This window comes from Pristis pectinata, chromosome 38 (genome assembly GCF_009764475.1).
Source record: "Pristis pectinata isolate sPriPec2 chromosome 38, sPriPec2.1.pri, whole genome shotgun sequence".
NCBI lineage: Eukaryota > Metazoa > Chordata > Chondrichthyes > Rhinopristiformes > Pristidae > Pristis > Pristis pectinata.
The window spans coordinates 8,618,579-8,639,616 of record NC_067441.1 but is presented as its reverse complement, the minus strand read 5'-3'; the positions used below and the strand labels follow the sequence as shown (position 1 = coordinate 8,639,616).

Sequence of the window (21,038 nt, the reverse complement as noted above, 5' to 3'; positions counted from 1 at the left end):
GAGGGGTGATCTGTTGGAAGTGTATAAAATTATGAGGGGCATAGATAGGGTGGACAAGCAATATATTTCTCCCCATTGTTGAGCGATCCAACACCAGAGGGCATGCATTTAAGGTGAGAGGGGGTAGGTTCACAATAGACGTGAGGGGTAGGCTTTTTTACTCATAGAGTGGCGGATGCCTGGAATGTGTTGCCTGAAAAGGTGGTGGAGGCAAATCCATTGGGGGCTTTTAAGAGGGGTACATGAATGAGAAAAAATGGAAGGATATGTGCACTCTGTAGGTAGGAGGGATTATCCATGTTGGCACAACATTGTGGGTCGAAGGGCCTGTTCTATGCTGTACTTTTCTATAATCCACACAATGATGTGCAATACGCTATACATTATAAACAGAGAACCCTCTTACATCCCACATTTCTGTATTCCCGTGCGGGACACCATACTGTGACCATCCTGTAACAGGATCCAGCACAGTGCCATTGTAGCTACTCCTCTCATTCCGTACATTGTTATTGGAAGCCTCTGTTTGTTGTACCTCACCCTACGCCACTGCCTTTACACTGCACCATTACACCAATCCAGCACAGAAACTTTTCCCACGTCCAGGAGTTTCATGTTTGTCTCTGGTACTTACCCTACATACTTGTATCCGCTGTATGCAATAAGGTCAAATGTAGTGAGATCTGTGTGCACTGATATTAGGTAGAGTGCCAGGACAAGGGCCAGAACCTCAATAATGATCCACACAAGAGCAGTGCTGGCACACATACCCAACACCTCGGGAGAGAACCTGAAACACAAATAGGCCGACCCTATTAATGGAGGCACCTCGAGAGAGATAAACAGGATATTTAGTGTTCACTTCCAATAAGCAGAATCTCAGTAAACTGAATTCTCCCCATTACCTCCTGGAGGATAGAATCTCAATGGACCAAAGCCCTTCCCATTCACTCCCAATGGACCAAACCCTCCCCATTCACTCCTATTGGACAGAATCCCAATAGAACAAACCCTCCCCGTTCACTCCTATTGGACAGAATCCCAATAGACCAAACCCTCCCCATTCACTCCTATTCTATGGTTCTATGGTTCGATGGACATTAAAGGAAAAGAAAGGGATCAACAGATAATTAAGTCTTTCCGAGCAGCAGGGCACAGAAGAACTGACTGGCCGTATCTGCGCAAACGGACTGCCTTATTGAATAGAATGACGTTTGCCAATGCCACATTAGAGAACACCAGCTATCTGGTACTCGTTACACACAGCTCAGAGCATCACGGAAACAAGCCTCCCCTCCGCTGACTCCGTCTACACTTCCCGCTGCCTCGGGAAAGCAGCCGACATAATCAAGGACCCCTCCCCACCCCGGTCATTCTCTCTTCTCCCACCTTCCCCCCACCCGCCCCACCACCAAATCAGGCAGAAGATACAAAAACTTGAGAACATGTCCCACCAAGCTCAAGGACAGCTTCTATCCCGCTCTTGAATGGACCTCCTGCATTATAAAAGATGAACTCTTGAGCTCACAATCTACGTCATCGCAGCCCTTGCCCTCTATTTGTCTGCCTGCACTGCACTTTCTCTGTAAATGTAACATTATCCTGCGTCCTGTTACTGCTTTTCACTTTATACTACCCGAGTGTACTTGTGTTTGGAATGATTTGTATGGATAGCATGCAAAACAAAGGTTTTCACCGTATCTCGGTACTCGTGACAATAATAAACCAATTACAGCCACCAACTGTTGCAGCCGCTGTTCACTACCCTCCGTGGTAATACTAACCTCTTTTGGATGCCCAGGGCCACCCCTGCCAGCAGAATGTAGGTAATGAATGCCATGGCTGAAACAGAAAACCAAGGACAGAATCAGCTGCTGCTGTACAACCGCACGTGCACTTCCATCTGCTCAGTCACCCCGGGACGTACAGCGGACTGAACACCAAAAGGGAACACAGATGCCGGAAATCCGAAATAAAATGCTGGAAACACTCAGCAGGTCGGGCAGCATCCGTGGAGAGAGAACGTTTCAGGTCCAAGACTCTTTCAGTTCAGATGTCAGGATCGGAACGGGTTTTGCACTCGCTCACTCCACAGACGCTGTCTGACCTGCTGAGTGTTTCCAATGACCTCGGTCCTTCCCCTACATCAGGTTCTCTGCAGTGGGCCTTTGAGGGTTCTGCCCGAGGCGACTGCTTGCCCCTCTTCCGAGGGGGCGTGGTGGTCACTGGCTAGAGGCCTTCTGGGACTGTGGGCGTGGCAGAGAGTGGAGTGCACCTTGGGCAAGGATGACAATGTTTTAATCTGAGAATTGTGTAAATATTCTGATGAATGTAAGTAAATTTTTTTAAAAATTAGACTACGTTAGATGCAGCCATGTTCCCTTGTGGACACCGAACTGCAGGTTTGAGAAAAGGTGAGATGAAGGAAGGTATAGAGGAAATGACTTCTCTTAAATTGTGGCAGCTGGTTACAGGGTGACATTGGCCTCTATACTGTGGGTTGGTAGAGATACAATTTATGAAAATGTGCAAGTGTCACTCCTCTGGTCTGAATCTAAAAGTAACAATATAGGATGCCTTCTGACTGCACTCCGAGATCACGCGGAGGTCACTGACTCAAGGCTACAACACGCTGCCGTCCTTTTCAGCCCTGTGACCATGTCCTGACAATCTAAGTGGTGCTGAGCTTGCTGATACGGAGTGTGAACAGATAGCTTTAAAACTGCAAGGCTTGTAGAAAAGGTGCCAAAGCCCCATCAGTTAATGAATATCATTAACCTTCATAAAACATTATAAAGCTGCACTTGGGTGACATTTCAGTGCCTAGCACTTGTAATTACATCTTGTGAAGTGACACAGGAAGATTGAACAAGAAATGTTGATTAAAAAAAGTGTCAAAATCTGTGACAAAAGGAAGCGAGTTTTCTCATCAGTGTGTTCTGAAACTGACATTAGTTTTTAAATAGATTTTTCTTCCATTTGAGAGAGATTTGAGATGTACACTGCACATCACCATTCTGGTGCAGCAAGTAGAGCTACTGCCTCGCGGAGACCAGAGTTCGATCCCGACCTTTGCTGCTACTTGTGTGGAGTTTGCACGTTCTCCCTGGGACTGCGTGGGTTTCCCCCTGGGCGTTCCGGCTTCCTCCCACATCCCAAAGATGTGCGGGTCAGTGGGTTAATCGACCACTATAAATTGCCCCTCGTGTGTAGATGAGGGGAAGAATCTGAGGGGAGTTGATGGGAATGGGGGGAGAATGAAATGGGATCGGGGTAAATGGGTGGCATTTGGTGGTTGGTGTGGACTGTTTCGGTGTTGTACAACTATTCTGCCTTGTAAGACAAGATAAGATTTATTTATTAGTCACACGTACATCGAAACACACAGTGAAATGCATCTTTGCATAGGATGCTCTGGAGGCAACCCGCAAGTGTCGCCACGCTTCCGGTGCCAACATAGCATGTCCACAACTTCCTAACCCGTACATCCTTTTTTGGAATGAGAGGGGGAACCGGGGCACCCAGAGGAAACCCACGCAGACACGGGGCGAACGTACAAACTCCTTATAGACAGCGGCCGGAATTGAACCCGGTTCGCTGGCACTGCAATAGCGTTACGCTAACCGCTGCACTACTGTGTACTATGAATGAAAATTAGAGCCAACTATATATAAAAAGCAGCAGTCATCTGAATGGACAAGGCTCCAGTCTGTATTTCTAGATGTAGATGTGGAAGAAATAAAGAGGGCAAAAACTTTGTATCAAGATCAAACTCGCAGAGATGATTCGTATACACATGCAGAAACTTGTTTATTATCTAAAACCTCCTGCAGATTTTGTAAAGCTAGGAATCTTGCTTTATTACAAATGTAATCAACCAAAATAAAGGTATGAGGAACTAAGGTCAGCAAACATTACAACAGGATCTAGATGAACTGGGGAAATGGGCCAAGGAATGGCAGATGGAATTTAACTCAGACAAGTGCGAGGTGTTGCACTTTGGACAGTTAATCCAGGGCAGGACTTGCACAGTAAATGACAGGGCCCTGGAGAGCGTGATAGAACAGAGAGACCTAGGGATATAGGTACATTGTTCCCTGAAAGTGGCGACACAGGTAGACAGGGTGGTGATGAAGGGGCTTGGTATTCTTGTCTTCTTCGGACGGGGCATTGAGTATAACAGTTGGGCCATCATGTTACAGCTGTACAAGTCGTTGATGAGACCACACCTGGGAGTATTATGCTCAGTTCTGGTCACCCAGCTACAGGAAGGATGTCATTAAGCTGGAAAGGGCGCAGAAAAGACTCACAAGGATATTACTGGGACTGGAGGGCTGGAGTTACAAGGAGAGACTGGATAGACTGGGGCTTTTTTCCTCCTGGAGCAAAGGAGGCTGAGGGGTGACCTTATAGAAGTTTACAAAGTCATGAGGTTGGTAGATAAGGTGGATGGTCAGTCTTTTTCCCAGGGTAGGGGAGTCTAAAATTAGGTTTAAGGTGAGAGGGGAAAAGTTCAAAAGGGACCAGAAGGGCACATAAGAGGCTGGTGGGTATATGGAACAAGCTGCCAGAGGAAGCTGTGGAGAACGATAACAATTACAATATTCACAAGATGCTTGGACAGGCTTATGGATAGGAGAGGCCTAGAGAAATACATGCCAAACGCAGGCAAAAGGAACTAGCTGGGATAGACATCTTGGTTAGCTTGGGAGTTGGGCTGAAGAGCCTGGTTTCTGTGCTGCATGAATCTATAACCACTGCAAACATAGTGCAATCTGACTAAAACCTGGGATTGTTATAACCCTGTTTTGAACAGCGCAGTTGAACATTTGCGTAACTCAGCCTGCAGATTGCCCTTGGGATAAAGGGATGACTGGCAGCTGTGCCCATTGTGATCTACAGTTCCTTAAGACTTCCTACTGGTGTATAGGCAAGCCCTCAAATACAAAATACATAGTGGACCCAAGGCCATGTCTATCACCATTAGGACTTTGTTCATTTTGTATACAAGTTGGTGGGTATGAAACCTGTTCTATTTAGTACTGCTTCATCTTTTTGTAATAAATCTGACTCAGCACCGTAAGGAACAGTGCAGGCAGATAGAAGAGATGCTTTTAAGAAGAACTTAGAGAAGTCAATATAAGAGGTTTAAACAAAATGCTGGAAGGATAAGATGAAGTGGAATTGAATGAATAAAAATCACAAGTAGTAACTAACTGGGCTCTACAGCTCTGTGGTCCAAATAACAGTCTGAGTAATGAGCTCAAAAGGTTACAGAAATCGAAAGACTGGGAATAATTTAGTGGGCCAACAAAACACAGGTTCCAGCCCTTTCAACCTTCCAATGATTTAAAACTCTAAATGTTCCCCTGTCCAGTTGTCACATGTTGTGAAGGAGAACAGCTACTAGTGCCCCGGATATGGTCAAAGGGTCTCTGAAACCAGAGGTGGCAAAATGGACACATCACCCCCAAAGCACCAAGCTTCCATTAGATCTCCCTACAAATACAGACTCTGAAATTCAACAACTTGTAGATTTTTGGATACAAATACATGCTTTGTGCCACTGTGAACCACTTCACTACAACAGCATAAAGGAAAGATATCATTGCACTGGAAAGAGTGGAAAGGAGATTTACGAGTATGTTGCCAGGACTCAAGGGCCTGAGTTACAGGGAGAGGTTGGGCAGGTTAGGACTTTATTCATAACCTGCCCAAGAGGTGCAGAAGATCATGAGGGGCATAGATAAGGTGAATGCTCACAGTCTTTCTCCCCAGGAAAAGGGAATCAAAAACTAGAGGGAATAGGTTTAAAGTGAGAGGGGAAAGATTTAAAAGGGACCCGAGGGGCTTCTTCACGCAGAGTGTTGGGTATATGGAATGAGCTGCCAGAGGAAGTGGTTGAGACAGGTATGTTAACAACATTTAACAGATAGTTGGACAGGTACATGGATCGGAAGGGTTTAGAGGGATATGGGCCAAACACGGGGCAAATGGGACTAGCTTAGATGTGCATCTTGATCAGCATGGGCGCGTTGGGCTGAAGGGTCTGTTTCCTTGCTGTATGGCTCTATGACAGCAATAACATACTCCAAACAAGATTTAAAAAGTAATGGTTCATCTGACCTGCAGCACTGGGCTTCAGCTCTTACTGCCATCTTACAGGCAAACCCAGACACAGCATCAACAGGTTAAAGGCACAGCGGTTAATCTGGAACCCAGTCCCGTCTTCTACCAATTTGTTTTGTTTCTGCTTGGAGTTGGGAGAAGGGGGTTGGGAGCGAGAACGCTGGCAGACTCTTCTCTTCCCAGCAATATTGATCGGCCCAGTGCTAAGCTCAGAACAGATCGCGGACGGTGTCTGATACGTTCTTGTCTATTGGTCTGTGTTGTAAATGGAGCGACTCAACCAAAGGTGACAGGAAACTGATAACTTGGGTTCACGCTGTGATGATACTGAACTGATAATCCAGAGGCTTGGACTGACATCAAGGTTCAAATCCCACCACAGAGATGAAATTTTAAATCTTAGCCCTCAGAATGGTGACTTTGAAACATGGAACTGTGGTAAAAGCTCACTCTGTTCACTAATTTCTTTAGGAGAGAAATCAACCATCTTTCCCAGTCTAGCCTCTGACTTCAGACTGATAACAATATGGTTAGGTACCTGCAGAAATGGCCCTGCAAAGTACCCAGCACAGGCACAATGAGGATGGGAAATTAGTTGCCAGTCCAGCCAATGATGTTCACAATGCACGAAATAAATTTCGCATGCACTTCCTGACAACAAAGTGGACAGATGATGGTAAAACACCTTCCGCCATTCCGAGCCCTAGATCTGTTGAATGTGGCAAGTGGCTGCTTGAACCTCAACACTCATGGTTCAGCTGTGGCACACTTGCATCAGAGCTTGCAGTACCGAGAGTGCCATTTGGCCCATCGAGCCTATGCTAGCAGAGGACTCTCTCTGTCCTCTCAGCTGGATGTAAAAGATCCCATGGAGGAGCAGGCAAGCTTCTCCCACTTTGACGGGCCAGTATTCATTACTCAACCATGACCAAAAACATAGCGATATTTCCTCAGCTGTGGGGAAGAGGTGTGTGTAAACAGAGTGCCACATTTCCTGTGGTACATCATAATGAAAGGTGCAGTGTAAAACAATTACTGGCATTACTCCTTCAAACACTGAGTAACACACCACTCACTCACTTGGAATGTAGAGGTCTGGAGCATTGGCGTGATAGTCCTCTCGTGGGGTCAAGCGCGAGTCTGCGTGATACCCAAGCTCCCAGTTCTAAAGGCAAGACAGAACGCGTGTGAAAACCCGAGACAGCGGCTTTGATTCAAGTTTCATAGGCACGTTGTAGTCCAATTGTAAGTTGCTGCTTTGCTAGGGACGGGGCCCCACTCCCACCTCCAGCTCAGATGCAGAACAGAAGGAGCGCTCCCACCGTTGGAGAGACAACATTTCCGCCGACTGGAGGCTGCCTGCAGCGTATTTACAAGCTGTCCAACCATGGTATACGTGGTCTCTCTTTAGTTACTGCATTAAATATACAAGCACAATCTATTAACCCAAACAAGTCTTCCCAGGCCTCTAACTAAATACTACAACTTAGCACTGAGTAATGCCAGCACATGGAACAGTATAGCACAGGAACAGGCCCTTCAGCCCACCATGTCTGTACAGCACGTCCCAAGCACCTACCAGTCTGTGTAAAAAAAAAAGATCTTGCCTCATAAATCTCCTTTAAACTTTCCCCCACTCACCTTAAAGCTAAGCCCACCAGTATTTCACATTTCCACCCTGGGAAAAAGATTGACCATTTACCATATCTATGCCTCTAAATTTTATTTCTATTTTAAGTACATGTTAAAATAACTTAAAATATTAATGCTGTATTCTTTATGACATTCCCACAAGGGGATTTGATAGTGCAGTTGGTTCAGCTCCCTCTGCTGTCTGTACCACACCCTTCACCCCAAGGTAGGATTGGACTTCCACTCTGTAATCTCACCTGACCCCAAAGGGCAGTACTGAGGGAGTGATATGCTGTCAGCAGTACTGTTATTCAGGTGAGGTTGCTCCACCCTCTCAGGGGGACAAACGATCGTGACCTTGGTCATTTGATCCACTGGTCTTTGTTGGCTCCTGGCAGTGGGTGCTGCATTTGCCTGCAAAACGGCAATTTGCACTCACGCAGAGGACCCATATCACTCCTTGGTGAAGCGTTTTTGGGACGACTCAAAGTCAGAGAAAGTGTAACTAAACAAAAAATTAAGTGCACATTTTGTACGTAACCGTAGAGAGATACAGCACGATAAAAGCTCTGGGCACTGACTTCGGGAAGCAGTGGAGAGCACAAACCCGTCTGAGCTGGATAGGGTTGAGGGCTTCAAGTTCCTAGGTGTAAATACCACCAATAGCTTGTCCCGGGACAACCACAGGTTGGGGAGAGATAATTTAATGCCCACACACACTCAAGAGTGGCATTAAGACACCCAGTTGGATTTTGCTTTGGTATCCTAGCCAGTGAGGGACTCTGTTTCACCTGGGTTGTATTTAAGCTTAGATGAGCCACCAAAAAGGTGGTGCTTAGACTCATAGCATCTACGCAAGTAGAGGAGGCAGTCACTTGGTCTGGTTTCTGTGCTGGGTCTGCGTACAACAATTCCCTCAGCACCATCCCCTGCTCATTCTCCATACAGGTCCTCCTCGGGTCACGAGTGCCTGACTTATGGAGACTCTGCACACATGAACGGCCGGCGGGATGGATGGGGACGGATTTGCCGGCTGCTGCGGGCATCTTCTGCCGGGTGGGAACGGGGAATTTCCCCGTGCCTTCTCGTCCCCGAGCTGCAACAGTCAGGGACTGGGCGGAGCTGAGCAGACTCACGCGCTCACCGAGTCGCGTCAGAGGGACTGGATGCTCTCCCGTCACAGCTGTTTCTGGGATCCTCTCCCACACCCTTTTTTTCGTTCACTTCTGACTTACAAACAGTTCTCAAGGAGCAGAACCGTGTTGTAACCTTGGGGCTGCCTGTAGTCCTACAAGTTACTTTCACTCTGATCTTCATCAAACATTTCCTGTCTAAAGCCCCAGCCTCAGTACCTGATGGGTATAAGGGAACATTAGCAGAGCCAGCTTCTTGGTGACGTATCTGGTGTCGACTGTGAAGAAATACTTCAGCTTGTTGATGGACATGAACCTGTTCAACTGTTGGAGGCAAGCAAAGAACACTGTGTTAATCTACACTGAGCCCACAAGAGTCTCCCAGTCAACATACCAGAAAACTCCCCATGGTGCTGGTCATGAAGCATCAGTACAAGACCAGACCAAGTGATGGCTATCCAAGTGACGTCACCAGGGACACTGATCAGTGACTCCAGCCCCACCTCTTGTTAATATTTCATACTTCCTGCAGTGGGTTAGGAAGCCACTACATTGTACAAACCATTGGTTTAAACCACGTCTATAGATCCCTCAAGGTTGCCGCGCAGGTTGATAGTGTTGTTAAGAAGGTGCATGGTGTGTTGGCCTTCATTAGTCGGGGTGTTGAGTTCAAGAGTCGCGAGGTAATGTGGCAGTCCTATAGAAGTCTGGTTAGACCACACTTGGTTCAGTTCTGGTCGCCTCATTATAGGAAGGATGTGGACGCTTTAGAAGAGGGTGCAGAGGAGATTTACCAGGATACTGCCTGGATTGGAGAGCATGTCTTATGAGGATAGGCTGAGTGAGCTAGAGCTATTCTCTTTGCAGAGGAGGAGGATGAGAGGTGACTTGATAGAGGTGTACAAGATGATAAGAGGCATAGATCGAGTGGACAGTCAGAGACTTTTTCCCAGGGCGACAATGGCTAACATGAGGGGACATCATTTTTAAGGTGATTGGTGGAAGGTATAAGGGGGATGTCAGGGGTAAGTTTTTCACACAGAGAGTGGTGGGTGTGTGGAACGCACTGCCGGCAGAGGTTGTGGGGGCAGATACATTAGGGACATTTAAGAGACTCTTAGATAGGCACATGAATGATGGCGGGCTATGTGGGAGGGAAGGGTTAGATAGATCTTAGAGCAGGATAAAATATCGGCACAACATCGTGGGCCAAAGGGCCTGTACTGTGCTGTAGTGTTCTATGTTCTATGTATGTTCAAACACTAACAAGGCAGGAGGACTACAAGCATACAAAGCTACAGTAGCACGATGGTTAAATTACCAGACTGACTGAGTATAATCTGGAGATGTAGGTCTGAATCCCAATATGCCAGTGGCAAAATTAAATCCAATTAATGGAATAAAAGGCTAGCACCAGCAATGGGGATCTCGAAACTACTGCTGTAAAACCACATCTGCTTTACTAATGCCCTTAAGGAACTCTCATCCTTATCTGGTCTGGTCTACGTGACTCCAGATCCACCAACATGGTTCCCTCTGAAGTGATTCGTGTGGGGGGGGGACACCCAGCGGAAGGAGTGTGTGGGCAATGGGCAGATGGAGTGGGTGGAGGAGGGGAAGTAAACAGGGCGATGGGGGCTGGGATGGGTATAGGAGGGGCTCGGGAGGTCAGGAGGAGAGGGGAAAGGGACTCAGAGGGAGAGCTGCATCAGGTGATATTCAACGAAATGAAAGAACTATAGCAAATGTACACTGAGAAATACCACATGGGTTTGCTATAGAAAACATAGAAACCAGCTCACGGACAGTCTCAGGAATGGAACCCATGCGTAACCCGGGGACTGCTAATATACACTTACATACGTACAGAGTTGCTTCTATCTTCCCCAACCTGTTTTGTTCCTCCTCCCAATTCTGCTTTTTTTTTTGCTTCTTAATCTTCTAAACACTAAAATGTAGCGAGGGGCCAAACTATCAATTCAGTTTCTTTACTGTGGCAGTCGACGCTTCTGTTTATTTAGCCAAGGTTTAATGTCGACCTGACCTGGCACAAGAACACAGCCTGAAGTAACACATAACTACACACCATTTAGTGGAGCTGAGGCTTAAGTACAAAAGCCATAATTGTGCAGAGGATGGACTCATGGAGAAAGTGTTCCCGCTTCTTTTCCACCATTAGTGAGAATGTGGGATTTTCTACCCCACGCAGAGACTGAGGAACGCTGTAGAAATGCAAGGGAATGCTACACCAGGGGGACACAAGATGCTGGAATCTGGAGCAACGCATAATCGGCCAGAGGAACCCGGCGGGTCAAACAGCGTCTGTGGGAGGAAAGGAATTGTCGGTGTTTCGGGTCAAAACCCTGCATCAGGACCACATTTAGCCCATAATGCCCTGATGCAGGGTCTCGACCCAAAAAGTTGGCAATTCCTTTCCTCCCACGGATGCTGCTTGGCTTGACCCGTTGAGTTCCTCCAGCATATAGTTTGTTGCGACATGAGGGAATGCTACAGCTGCAAATAGCAGAGAAGAAGATAGAGGGATATACAGATGGACAGGCACGGTAGTGTGGTGGTTAGCGTAACGCTATTACAGCGCCAGCGACCCGGGTTCAATTCCAGCAGCTGTCTGTAAGGAGCTTGTACATTCTCCCCGTGTCTGCGTGGGTTTCCTCCGGGTGCTCCAGTTTCCTCCCACATTCCAAAGACGTACAGGTTAGGAAGTTGTGAGCGCGCTACATTGATGCTGGAAGCATGGCAACACTTGCAGGTGTCCCCAGGACACTATGCAAAAAGATGCATTTCACTGTGTGTTTCGATGTACATGTGACTAATAAAGAAATCTTATCTGATGGAGAGGGATACTAGGAAGCTCTTTTGGAGCATAAAACCCAGAATAGACAATGAGAAAAATGAAATATTTTTACGTCATAGATTTTGACAAGGTGCTGATGATGTGTTTGTTCTGGCATTCAGTGCTATTGTAGAGCTGTGAACGAGTGATTAAATCACCTACTTCTGTTTAAAGTAGTCAGTGACAATAACATTCATAGAACAGTGCAGCTCAGGAACAGGCCCTTCAGCCCACAACATCTGTGCTGAACACGATGCTGAATTAAACTAAATCTCTTCTGCCTGCACATGATCCACATCCCTCCATTCACTGCATATTCATGTATCTATCTAACAGCCTCTTAAATGCCACTATTGCCTCCGCCGCTCGAGAGAAAACAACCCAAGTTTGTCCAACCTCTCCTTATAGCTCAAACTCTCTAATCCAGGCAGCATCCTGGTGAACGTCTGCACCCTCTCCAAAGCCTCCACACCCTTCCTGTAACGGGGCGACCAGAACTGCACACAATACTCCAAGTGTGGCCTGACCGAAGTTTTATACAGCTGCAATGTGACTTCCTGCTATTCAATGCTCCGACCAAGGCAAGCATGCCATATGCCTTCTTTATCACCCTATCTACTTGTGCGGCCACTGTCAGGGAGCTACAGACTTGGACCCCAAGATCAGGGTCCTGCAATTAACGGTATACTTTTCCCTTACATTAGGCTTCCCAAAGTGTAACACCTCACACTTGCTCGGATTAAACTCTATTTGCCATTTCTCTGCCCGTATCTGTCACTTCATCCATTTGTAGTCACTCACCCAGTCTGCTCCAATAGTATCATCCAAATCTATAACATCTACCATGAAGAACAGGAGCTGCAGGCACAGGGCATCACGACCAGAGGTTCCCGCCCCAGGTCACACACCGTCCCGATCTGGAAACGTGTCACTGCTCTGTCATCAATACTGGGTCTAAATCCGGGAACTCACCACCCAACACCTTCCCCAGAAGGACTACAGACATTCAAGGATGGACATTAAATGATGAATTTGTCAATGTGAGCGAGATCTCGCACCAAAAAAACAAGAAAGCACCCATTTTATATTGTGAGAAGTATTTCAATAATGGCATTTAAATCACATTCTCCATTACCAAACTGAAAAAAACTCGGAGCAAATCCCACATCCTCCAATACCTCCACCTTGTTTTTTTCTTTTCCCTCTCTCCCTCTGCCTCTACCTGCCACTGTGTTCCAACTCCACCCCGGCTCACCTCCCCTCCCTGCCGGTCATCTTGTACCCCTCCTCAGTCCACCAATCACCTTGTAATCTTTTCTTGCCACTCCCCTTCTCCTCTCTACACCGGCCATCTCGCCTCTCCGCTCTCAGTCCTGATGCAGGGCTTCAAGCCGAAATGTGGACAATTCCTCCCCCCCCACCCCCCCCCCCCACCAACACAGATGCTGCTCGACCCGCTGAGTTCCTCCAGCAGATTGTTTGTTCCTCCAATATAATGTACTGTGCTCCTGTTGCAAAAAAACTAATTTTCATGGCATTTATACAGGGGCACCTACCTCTTTATGAACCATGTCTTTCCCTTGGCTAGCGATCGTTGTGCCATAGGCCATGGCGACGTTGGCCACAGGCTCACCGAGAAAGTTATTGATTGGAAGCCCCACGTCGATCCCTTGGATGGCATAGCCAGTGGGCTGCGGGTTCTGGGAGGCGCTGGTGTCATCAAAGAGCTGGTTGGGATCCATCATGTTGGTGTTCATTCCTCGCAGCCTCTGCTTGGGAGCTAGGAAGTAAAAGCACAGGTTCCCCTCATCAGAAGTCGGTGGTTTTATTAAAGAACCAAAGACGCAGCAGGATCATAAATCAGCCACCGCTGTGGAGGTCATAAAATGGTGGTGCCCACATGCTCTGTACAGTCAAGAGGGAAGACCAGCGATTTTAATCCCTGCTCTCAGTAGGTGATGCTCTGGACTTTGCAGAGGTTACGGGACAACAACTGGTTGCCCTCAGGTTCTCCACCGAGAGATTTGGATTGCTTACTGTCAGATAAACCAGCGTGCAATGAAATTTCTTGCTCGCGTGAAGCTCACAGAGTAAACAGTGTACATGGCGATAGTAAATACAACGAGCGCAAAGACAACAGAACGGTACAGTCACGCAAATTGAGGTAGTGCAAAGAGAAATGCTAAAGTGGCATGCTAATGCAGAGGGAGAAGTACCTAACCCCAACACCACACTGAAAGCCACAAATTCTCTGCCTCAATCCATGTTCTCTGGATCTACTTTCCCTCAACACTGTTCATGGCCTGTATGCTGAATACATTTCCAAATCTTCAATTCATTTCAGTTTTCTTCTGAGATTCATTTCAGGTTTACTCTACCTTGGCTAACGAAGAAGAAAAAAAGTACATGAACTAATTCAAGTGCTAGAAGCCTTCCCTCCTCCTGCTGGTTTACATACCACAGCTGTATGTTTTACTGCAATAGCCAGGCAAATATTCCCCTGGTATAATCACCAGGGTCACAGTGCTGTCTGTTCTTAAGGTTGTTGTAGAACATTGCCACGGTAACTGGGTGGTATAGTTTTTAAAAATCCATATAATAACCTTGGGAAGGGTGATTCAACAGAATGAATACTCTTTAAATAATGCAATGTTCAAATACCTACCATGGTAACCAGCTGGTACATATCCAAAAGATATAGAGTAAAATAAAAACTTTCCATGTAGCACAGAATAACCTTCCATAGGGAGATTCAACAGAATGCATACTCTTTAGGTAAAGCAGTGTCCAAATACAAGCCAAGATATCTTTTACTCCCTCAGAGAAAAAAAACTACACTAAACATTTCACAGCCAAAATAACCTTTCTTGCTCTCTGTAACCTTCCCTCCAGGGTGCTGTCTGGCCAGCTTAACTCAAGTTATCAGAAGCACGCGCAATCTGTACAAGCAAGAGCTGGTCACTAGACACACACCATCAATGCTGTGATCTGCAACGCACTGCCTGGAAGGGTGCTGGAAGTAGACACGTTAATTCATCTTGAAAGGAAGCAGGGAAGGATGAAGCTGTAGAGAGATGGAGGGAGCTCCAGGGGCAGCGATACTAATTACTGGGCTCGTTGGAAAAGCTGACACAGGCACTGCTGATTCAACGAGCACCATCTTTTTGGCTGCAAGATTCAATCACGGTGCTGGAGGTGTCATAGAGGGTCCTTGAACACAGTCTGCTAGAGGAACTCAACAGGTGGAGCAGCATCTGGGGCAGGGTTGGGGGGGGGGAAGGAACTGTCGATATTTCAGGTCGAAACCCTGCATCAGGGTTGCGAGTGGAGAGGGAAGATCGCCAGTATAAAGAGGAGAGGGGGAATTGTGAGACAGGGGCCAGTTGGTGATTGGTAGACTGAAGAAGGGTAAGAAGGTTCATTTCTCTTTAAATTTTGTGAGAATCGTGCAGTTGTTGTATAACCTTCACCACACTGCCTTCCACTCTGTCTTTACCTCTCGCTGCCTTGGCGAAGCAGCCAGCATAATCGAAGACCCCACCCACCCGGGTCATTCTCTCCTCTTCCGTCAGGTAGAAGATACAAGAGCCTGAAGGCACGTACCACCAGACTTAAGGACAGCTTCTACCCCACTGTGATAAGACTACTGAACGGTTCCCTTATATGACGAGATGGACTATGACCTCACGATCTACCTTGTTGTTGACCTTGCACCTTATTGCACTGCACTTTCTCTGTAGCTGTGACACTTTACTCTGTACCGTTATTGTTTTTACCTGTACTACATCAATGCACTCTGTACTAACTCAATGTAACTGCACTGTGTAATGAATTGACCTGTACGAATGGTATGCACGACAAGTTTTTCACTGTACCTTGGTACAAGTGACAATAATAAACCAATACCAATAAAAGTACAGGGTAAGACCCTGGAAAAATTGGACCAGTTCTGTATTTCAGGAGATACCTCTCACTGAAGGTAAACATCAATGGTGAAATTTGCCATTCGCCAGCAAAGCCTTTGATCAATTGAGGAAAAGGATGTTTGAAGATCAAACTTGGCACATGGTCAACAACGTCCCCTGCCCCCCATACGCTTCTGAGAACAAGACTATCGATAGCAGACACCTCAAGGCACCAGAAAGACACCACCAATACTGTCCCTGCAGAATCCTCCAAGCCTTCCACTGGAAGGATAAACAATCATATGTCAGTGCCGTTGGATTCGACTTGTTTTTCTGACATGTATGGTCTTTAATACACCTCAACTGGCTGTACAAGGTATAACCGCTTAGCTTATCAGGTGAATACGTGTTTTCTCATTGGTTGATTTTGCCACAGGTATCTAATAGGTTTTCTGATTGGACTATTGTTATACAAGGAATACCTCTTATCTCAGGTATAAAAGGTGTCGTTTTTTTTGTGACTCACTCGCTTCCCCCTCCCCCTAGCTCATTTTAGTTCCTTTGTCTCAGCTCATCCCCCAGTAGTAAAGCTAGTGCCATGAGCTCTGTGACTGTTTCTTTGTTTTAAACTTTTCCAATAAAACTTTATGAAGCACCAAGTGGTTTTCAACTCATTCTTGGACTCCTGAAAGAACCTGTGGATTCAAAAATAACCAGACCCGACAGCGTCCTCTCCCAGGCCAACGTCCCCAGCTCTGTGGCCTTAGCTACACTCAGCGGGTTGCATTAGGCAAGCCACATCAGTCAAATTACCAACGGATTCCCAAACAGATTATTCCAAGAACAAAAAACAGAACTCAGCGGATCAACCAGCACCTGTGGAGGCAAGAGTTACATGTTGGCATTCCAGGTCAAGACTGTGTATCGGGACTCTATTCAAAGCTCTATCATGGGAAGAGATCTTCATACCGTACCTGGCTGCTTAGTTGGCTCCAATTCAGCTGATCTAACAGCCAGAACCAAACTCCACAGAATCCAAGCCATCAATTACTCCCTCTCTCTGATCCTGATACCAGTCCCAAAGATGAAGATCCCACAAACTAGGAACTGAAGGCTAGGATCCAAGTCTGGGACCAAGACCCTCCAAGCTTTAGACCATCACTGGGTTGACCAGAACATGGGAAATTTTGACTCTTGGAACAGAGTCAAAGCTCTGCATTGCTTTAATTTTGGCCTCTGGCTCATTCACCCTGACAGCATCGGTGGTATCTTTCTGGTGCCTTGAGGTGTCTGCTACTGATAGTCTTGTTCTCAGAAGTGTATTGGGGGGGGGGGGGGGTTGCAGGGGATGTTGTTCACCATGTGCCAGGTTTGATCTTCAAACATCCTTTTCCTCAACTGCTTTGCTGGCACATTGAAGGTAGTGGCAAATTTCACCATTGACGTGTACCTTCACTGAGAGGTATCTCCTGAAATACAGAACTGGTCCAATTTTTCCAGGGTCTTACCCCGTACTTTTATAGTTGGAAGGGAGTGTGGTGAAGGTTAAACAACAACTACACAATTCTCACAAAGTTTAAAGAGAAAGGAACCTCCTTACCCTTCTTCAGTTCACTGGTGAAGTGTCCTGGGACATATTACCATTATAGGAACTGCAATACATGTGGACGCAATACTGCGCCCAATTCAAGTTGTCCGTGGGAGCCTCAGTTGTAGATATTATTACAATTCCCCTCCCTCACATCATCCCCCACATTTTCCTCCAAGTTGAGAGTTAGAAGGTTCTGGGTTCAAGCCCTGTTACCCCAGAAGGACAGCTACTGCACTGCAGATTCCATCCAGGTCTTCTCAGATGCAATAGATCCCATGGTCACAGAGGGGAGATCTCTCTGATTCCCCTACCCAGTACTTACACCATATTTGATCTGGGTATATTTTTGTGTTTGTGGAAGATTATGCACCCCAGTCGTCTGCCACATTACCCACACTGCAACAAAGACCAAACTTCAAACACACAAGTGGCTTCACGAGATTTGGAGTGTCCTGAGCTAATGAAAGGTGCAACAGAAATCCCGATCTCCCTTTCCTTACCACAGTGCAGCGTGTCACTCTGTATTACCACCCATACCCCAACTTATTCTCCCTTGATGGCAAAAGCTGCCTCACCCACTGGTACTTCGCAATAAACTTCAAGGCTTGCCGCCCAACCCCACAAAGACCTGCCACCATGTTCTCCCCCATCTCCCCCCACTTCCCCATCCCTCCCCCTTCCACACCAGCCTCCTCTGCTGTAACTTGTTCTCCTTTTCATCCCATCTCTCCACTATACTGCCCTTCCCATTCCCCTGCACCATTTCCCTCTACTGTCCCACACCCAATCCCTAACTCCTCACTCCCCCACCACCTCCATACCCCCGCACCCACTCGCGTCACCGTCCCCACACTGCCTCCCCCTCCCTGTACCCCTACCTGCAACCCCTCCCCACCCCACCCCTTCCCCACACAACTCCCCGCCTCCACATCCCAAACCCCTCCCTGCTCCCTCTCTTTTCACCCCACCCCCTCTCACAGCAGCCCCTCCCTCTCCCTCCCTGCACCCCATCCCTCTCCATGCACCCCTTCCCCCCTCTCAGATCCCCCTCACCGCTCTCAGATCCTCCTCCCCTCTCTCAGGTACCCCTCTCAGATCCCCCTCTCCTCCTCCCAGATCCACCCTCCTTCTCAGATCCCATTCCCCCCTCTCAGATCCCCCTCTCACCCTACCTCTTCTGATTCCGTCCCCCTCCCAGATCCCCCCCACAGATGCACTCCCCCTCCCCAACATCCCTCTCAAATCCCCCTCTGAGATCCCTCCCTCCCCTCTTAGATCCCTCCCCTCCACCTCACTCCTCAGATCCCCCTCTCCTCCTCCCTCTCCCCACCCCACTTTCCCCCCCAAACCCCCTCACTCCCACTCCCAGATCACCCCCATCCCAGATCCCCCTCCCCACCCCCTACCCAGATCGCCCCCAACTCCCTCCCAGATCCCCCTCCCCACTCCCTCCCTCCCCAGATCCCCCTCCCCAGATCCCTCTCCCCCCAAATCCCCCTCCCCACTCCCACCCTCCCCAGATCCCCCTCCCCCCTCCCTCCCTCCCCAGATCCCTCTCCCCCCAAATCCCCCTCCCCACTCCCGCCCTCCCCAGATCCCCCTCCCCACTCCCTCCCCAGATCCCCCTCCCCACTCCCTCCCTCCCCAGATCCCCCTCCCCACTCCCTCCCTCCCCAGATCCCCCTCCCTACTCCCTCCCTCCCCAGATCCCCTTCCCTACTCCCTCCCCACTCCCTCCCTCCCTCCTAGATCCCCCTCCCGCCCTCCCCAGATCCCCCTCCCCACTCCCTCATTCCCCTCCCTCCCTCCCAGATCCCCCTCCCCACTCCCTCCCTCATTCCCCTCCCTCCCTCCCAGATCCCCCTCCCCACTCCCTCCCTCATTCCCCTCCCTCCCTCCCAGATCCCCCTCCCCACTCCCTCCCTCATTCCCCTCCCTCCCTCCCAGATCCCCCTCCCCACTCCCTCCCTCATTCCCCTCCCTCCCTCCCAGATCCCCCTCCCCACTCCCTCCCTCATTCCCCTCCCTCCCTCCCAGATCCCCCTCCCCACTCCCTCCCTCATTCCCCTCCCTCCCTCCCAGATCCCCCTCCCCACTCCCTCCCTCATTCCCCTCCCTCCCTCCCAGATCCCCCTCCCCACTCCCTCCCTCATTCCCCTCCCTCCCTCCCAGATCCCCCTCCCCACTCCCTCCCTCATTCCCCTCCCTCCCTCCCAGATCCCCCTCCCCACTCCCTCCCTCATTCCCCTCCCTCCCTCCCAGATCCCCCTCCCCACTCCCTCCCTCATTCCCCTCCCTCCCTCCCAGATCCCCCTCCCCACTCCCTCCCTCATTCCCCTCCCTCCCTCCCAGATCCCCCTCCCCACTCCCTCCCTCATTCCCCTCCCTCCCTCCCAGATCCCCCTCCCCACTCCCTCCCTCATTCCCCTCCCTCCCTCCCAGATCCCCCTCCCCACTCCCTCCCTCATTCCCCTCCCTCCCTCCCAGATCCCCCTCCCCACTCCCTCCCTCATTCCCCTCCCTCCCTCCCAGATCCCCCTCCCCACTCCCTCCCTCATTCCCCTCCCTCCCTCCCAGATCCCCCTCCCCACTCCCTCCCTCATTCCCCTCCCTCCCTCCCAGATCCCCCTCCCCACTCCCTCCCTCATTCCCCTCCCTCCCTCCCAGATCCCCCTCCCCACTCCCTCCCTCATTCCCCTCCCTCCCTCCCAGATCCCCCTCCCCACTCCCTCCCTCATTCCCCTCCCTCCCTCCCAGATCCCCCTCCCCACTCCCTCCCTCATTCCCCTCCCTCCCTCCCAGATCCCCCTCCCCACTCCCTCCCTCATTCCCCTCCCTCCCTCCCAGATCCCCCTCCCCACTCCCTCCCTCATTCCCCTCCCTCCCTCCCAGATCCCCCTCCCCACTCCCTCCCTCATTCCCCTCCCTCCCTCCCAGATCCCCCTCCCCACTCCCTCCCTCATTCCCCTCCCTCCCTCCCAGATCCCCCTCCCCACTCCCTCCCTCATTCCCCTCCCTCCCTCCCTCCCTCTCCAGATCCCCCTGAACCTGTCTCTCTCCTCCCTCCCTGTCTCCCCTCCTCTGCACCCCCTCCATCATCCCCCAGTGGGACAGGGGCCCATCGCCGGGACACTCACGCTGCCGGTAGCCGCCGTGCTGAGCCATGTCCACCTCCCGCCTGCGCCACCGCCACCGGCCGCGACCTCTCCCCCTCCTGGCGCCGCCTGCGCTCTCTCAACCAAACCTAACCCAGCGCCAGGTCCCGCCCCCCTCCGCCCACTAAACACACACACTCTCAGCCCGGCGCCGCCTTCCTATTGGCCGCGAGTGACGTCCATCTGCACCGGCTCTGCGGGCGTCAGGTTTGGGTGATCCGGGCGGCGCAGGCGCAGTGCGCTGCGGCGGCGGGGCTGCCACGAAGTCAGATCCACGGGGCCGGTGAGCGGGAATGGCGCCGGCCCGGGGCGGGGGGCGAGGGGCGGCACTCCGAACCGCGGTTTCCCTCACAGAACATCCTCCTCGTCCTCAGAACGGCCGCCAGGCAGAAACAAACGCGGAGCCTTGGCGAAAGCGAGCGGGTTCGTTGTGATGCGCATAAAGGGATCCGTTCTTAAAGGGGATGTCACAATGTTATTTTTGGCCGTACAGGAAAATAGGACCTGGGGTGGGCAGCTTCTCAGCTGGGCACACGTTCAGCAGATCGAGCCTGTTCTTGAGTTTGAAAGGATCAGAGGGGTTGTCAGTGAAGTGAACAGAGTTCTTAACAAGGGGCAGTAAAAATTGGGTAATTGATT

The 21,038-nt window shown here is 49.6% G+C and overlaps 1 protein-coding gene across 2 annotated transcripts in view; it reads right to left on the bottom strand.

Moving 5' to 3' along the window:
* LOC127587075 (protein YIF1A-like) overlaps positions 1 to 20,510 on the bottom strand; it is a 31,138-nt gene extending 10,628 nt beyond the window's left edge. For both annotated transcript variants that reach the window (XM_052045255.1, XM_052045254.1), the window contains exons 1-6: positions 20,382 to 20,510; positions 13,305 to 13,528; positions 9,114 to 9,218; positions 7,210 to 7,294; positions 1,785 to 1,842; positions 635 to 790 (exon numbers count right to left, since the gene is read on the bottom strand). In XM_052045255.1, coding sequence (XP_051901215.1) covers positions 635 to 790; positions 1,785 to 1,842; positions 7,210 to 7,294; positions 9,114 to 9,218; positions 13,305 to 13,528; positions 20,382 to 20,409 — 656 coding nt within the window. In that variant the 5' untranslated portion in view covers positions 20,410 to 20,510. The remainder of the gene's footprint in view (positions 1 to 634; positions 791 to 1,784; positions 1,843 to 7,209; positions 7,295 to 9,113; positions 9,219 to 13,304; positions 13,529 to 20,381) is intronic.
* Positions 20,511 to 21,038: the final 528 nt, after the last annotated feature.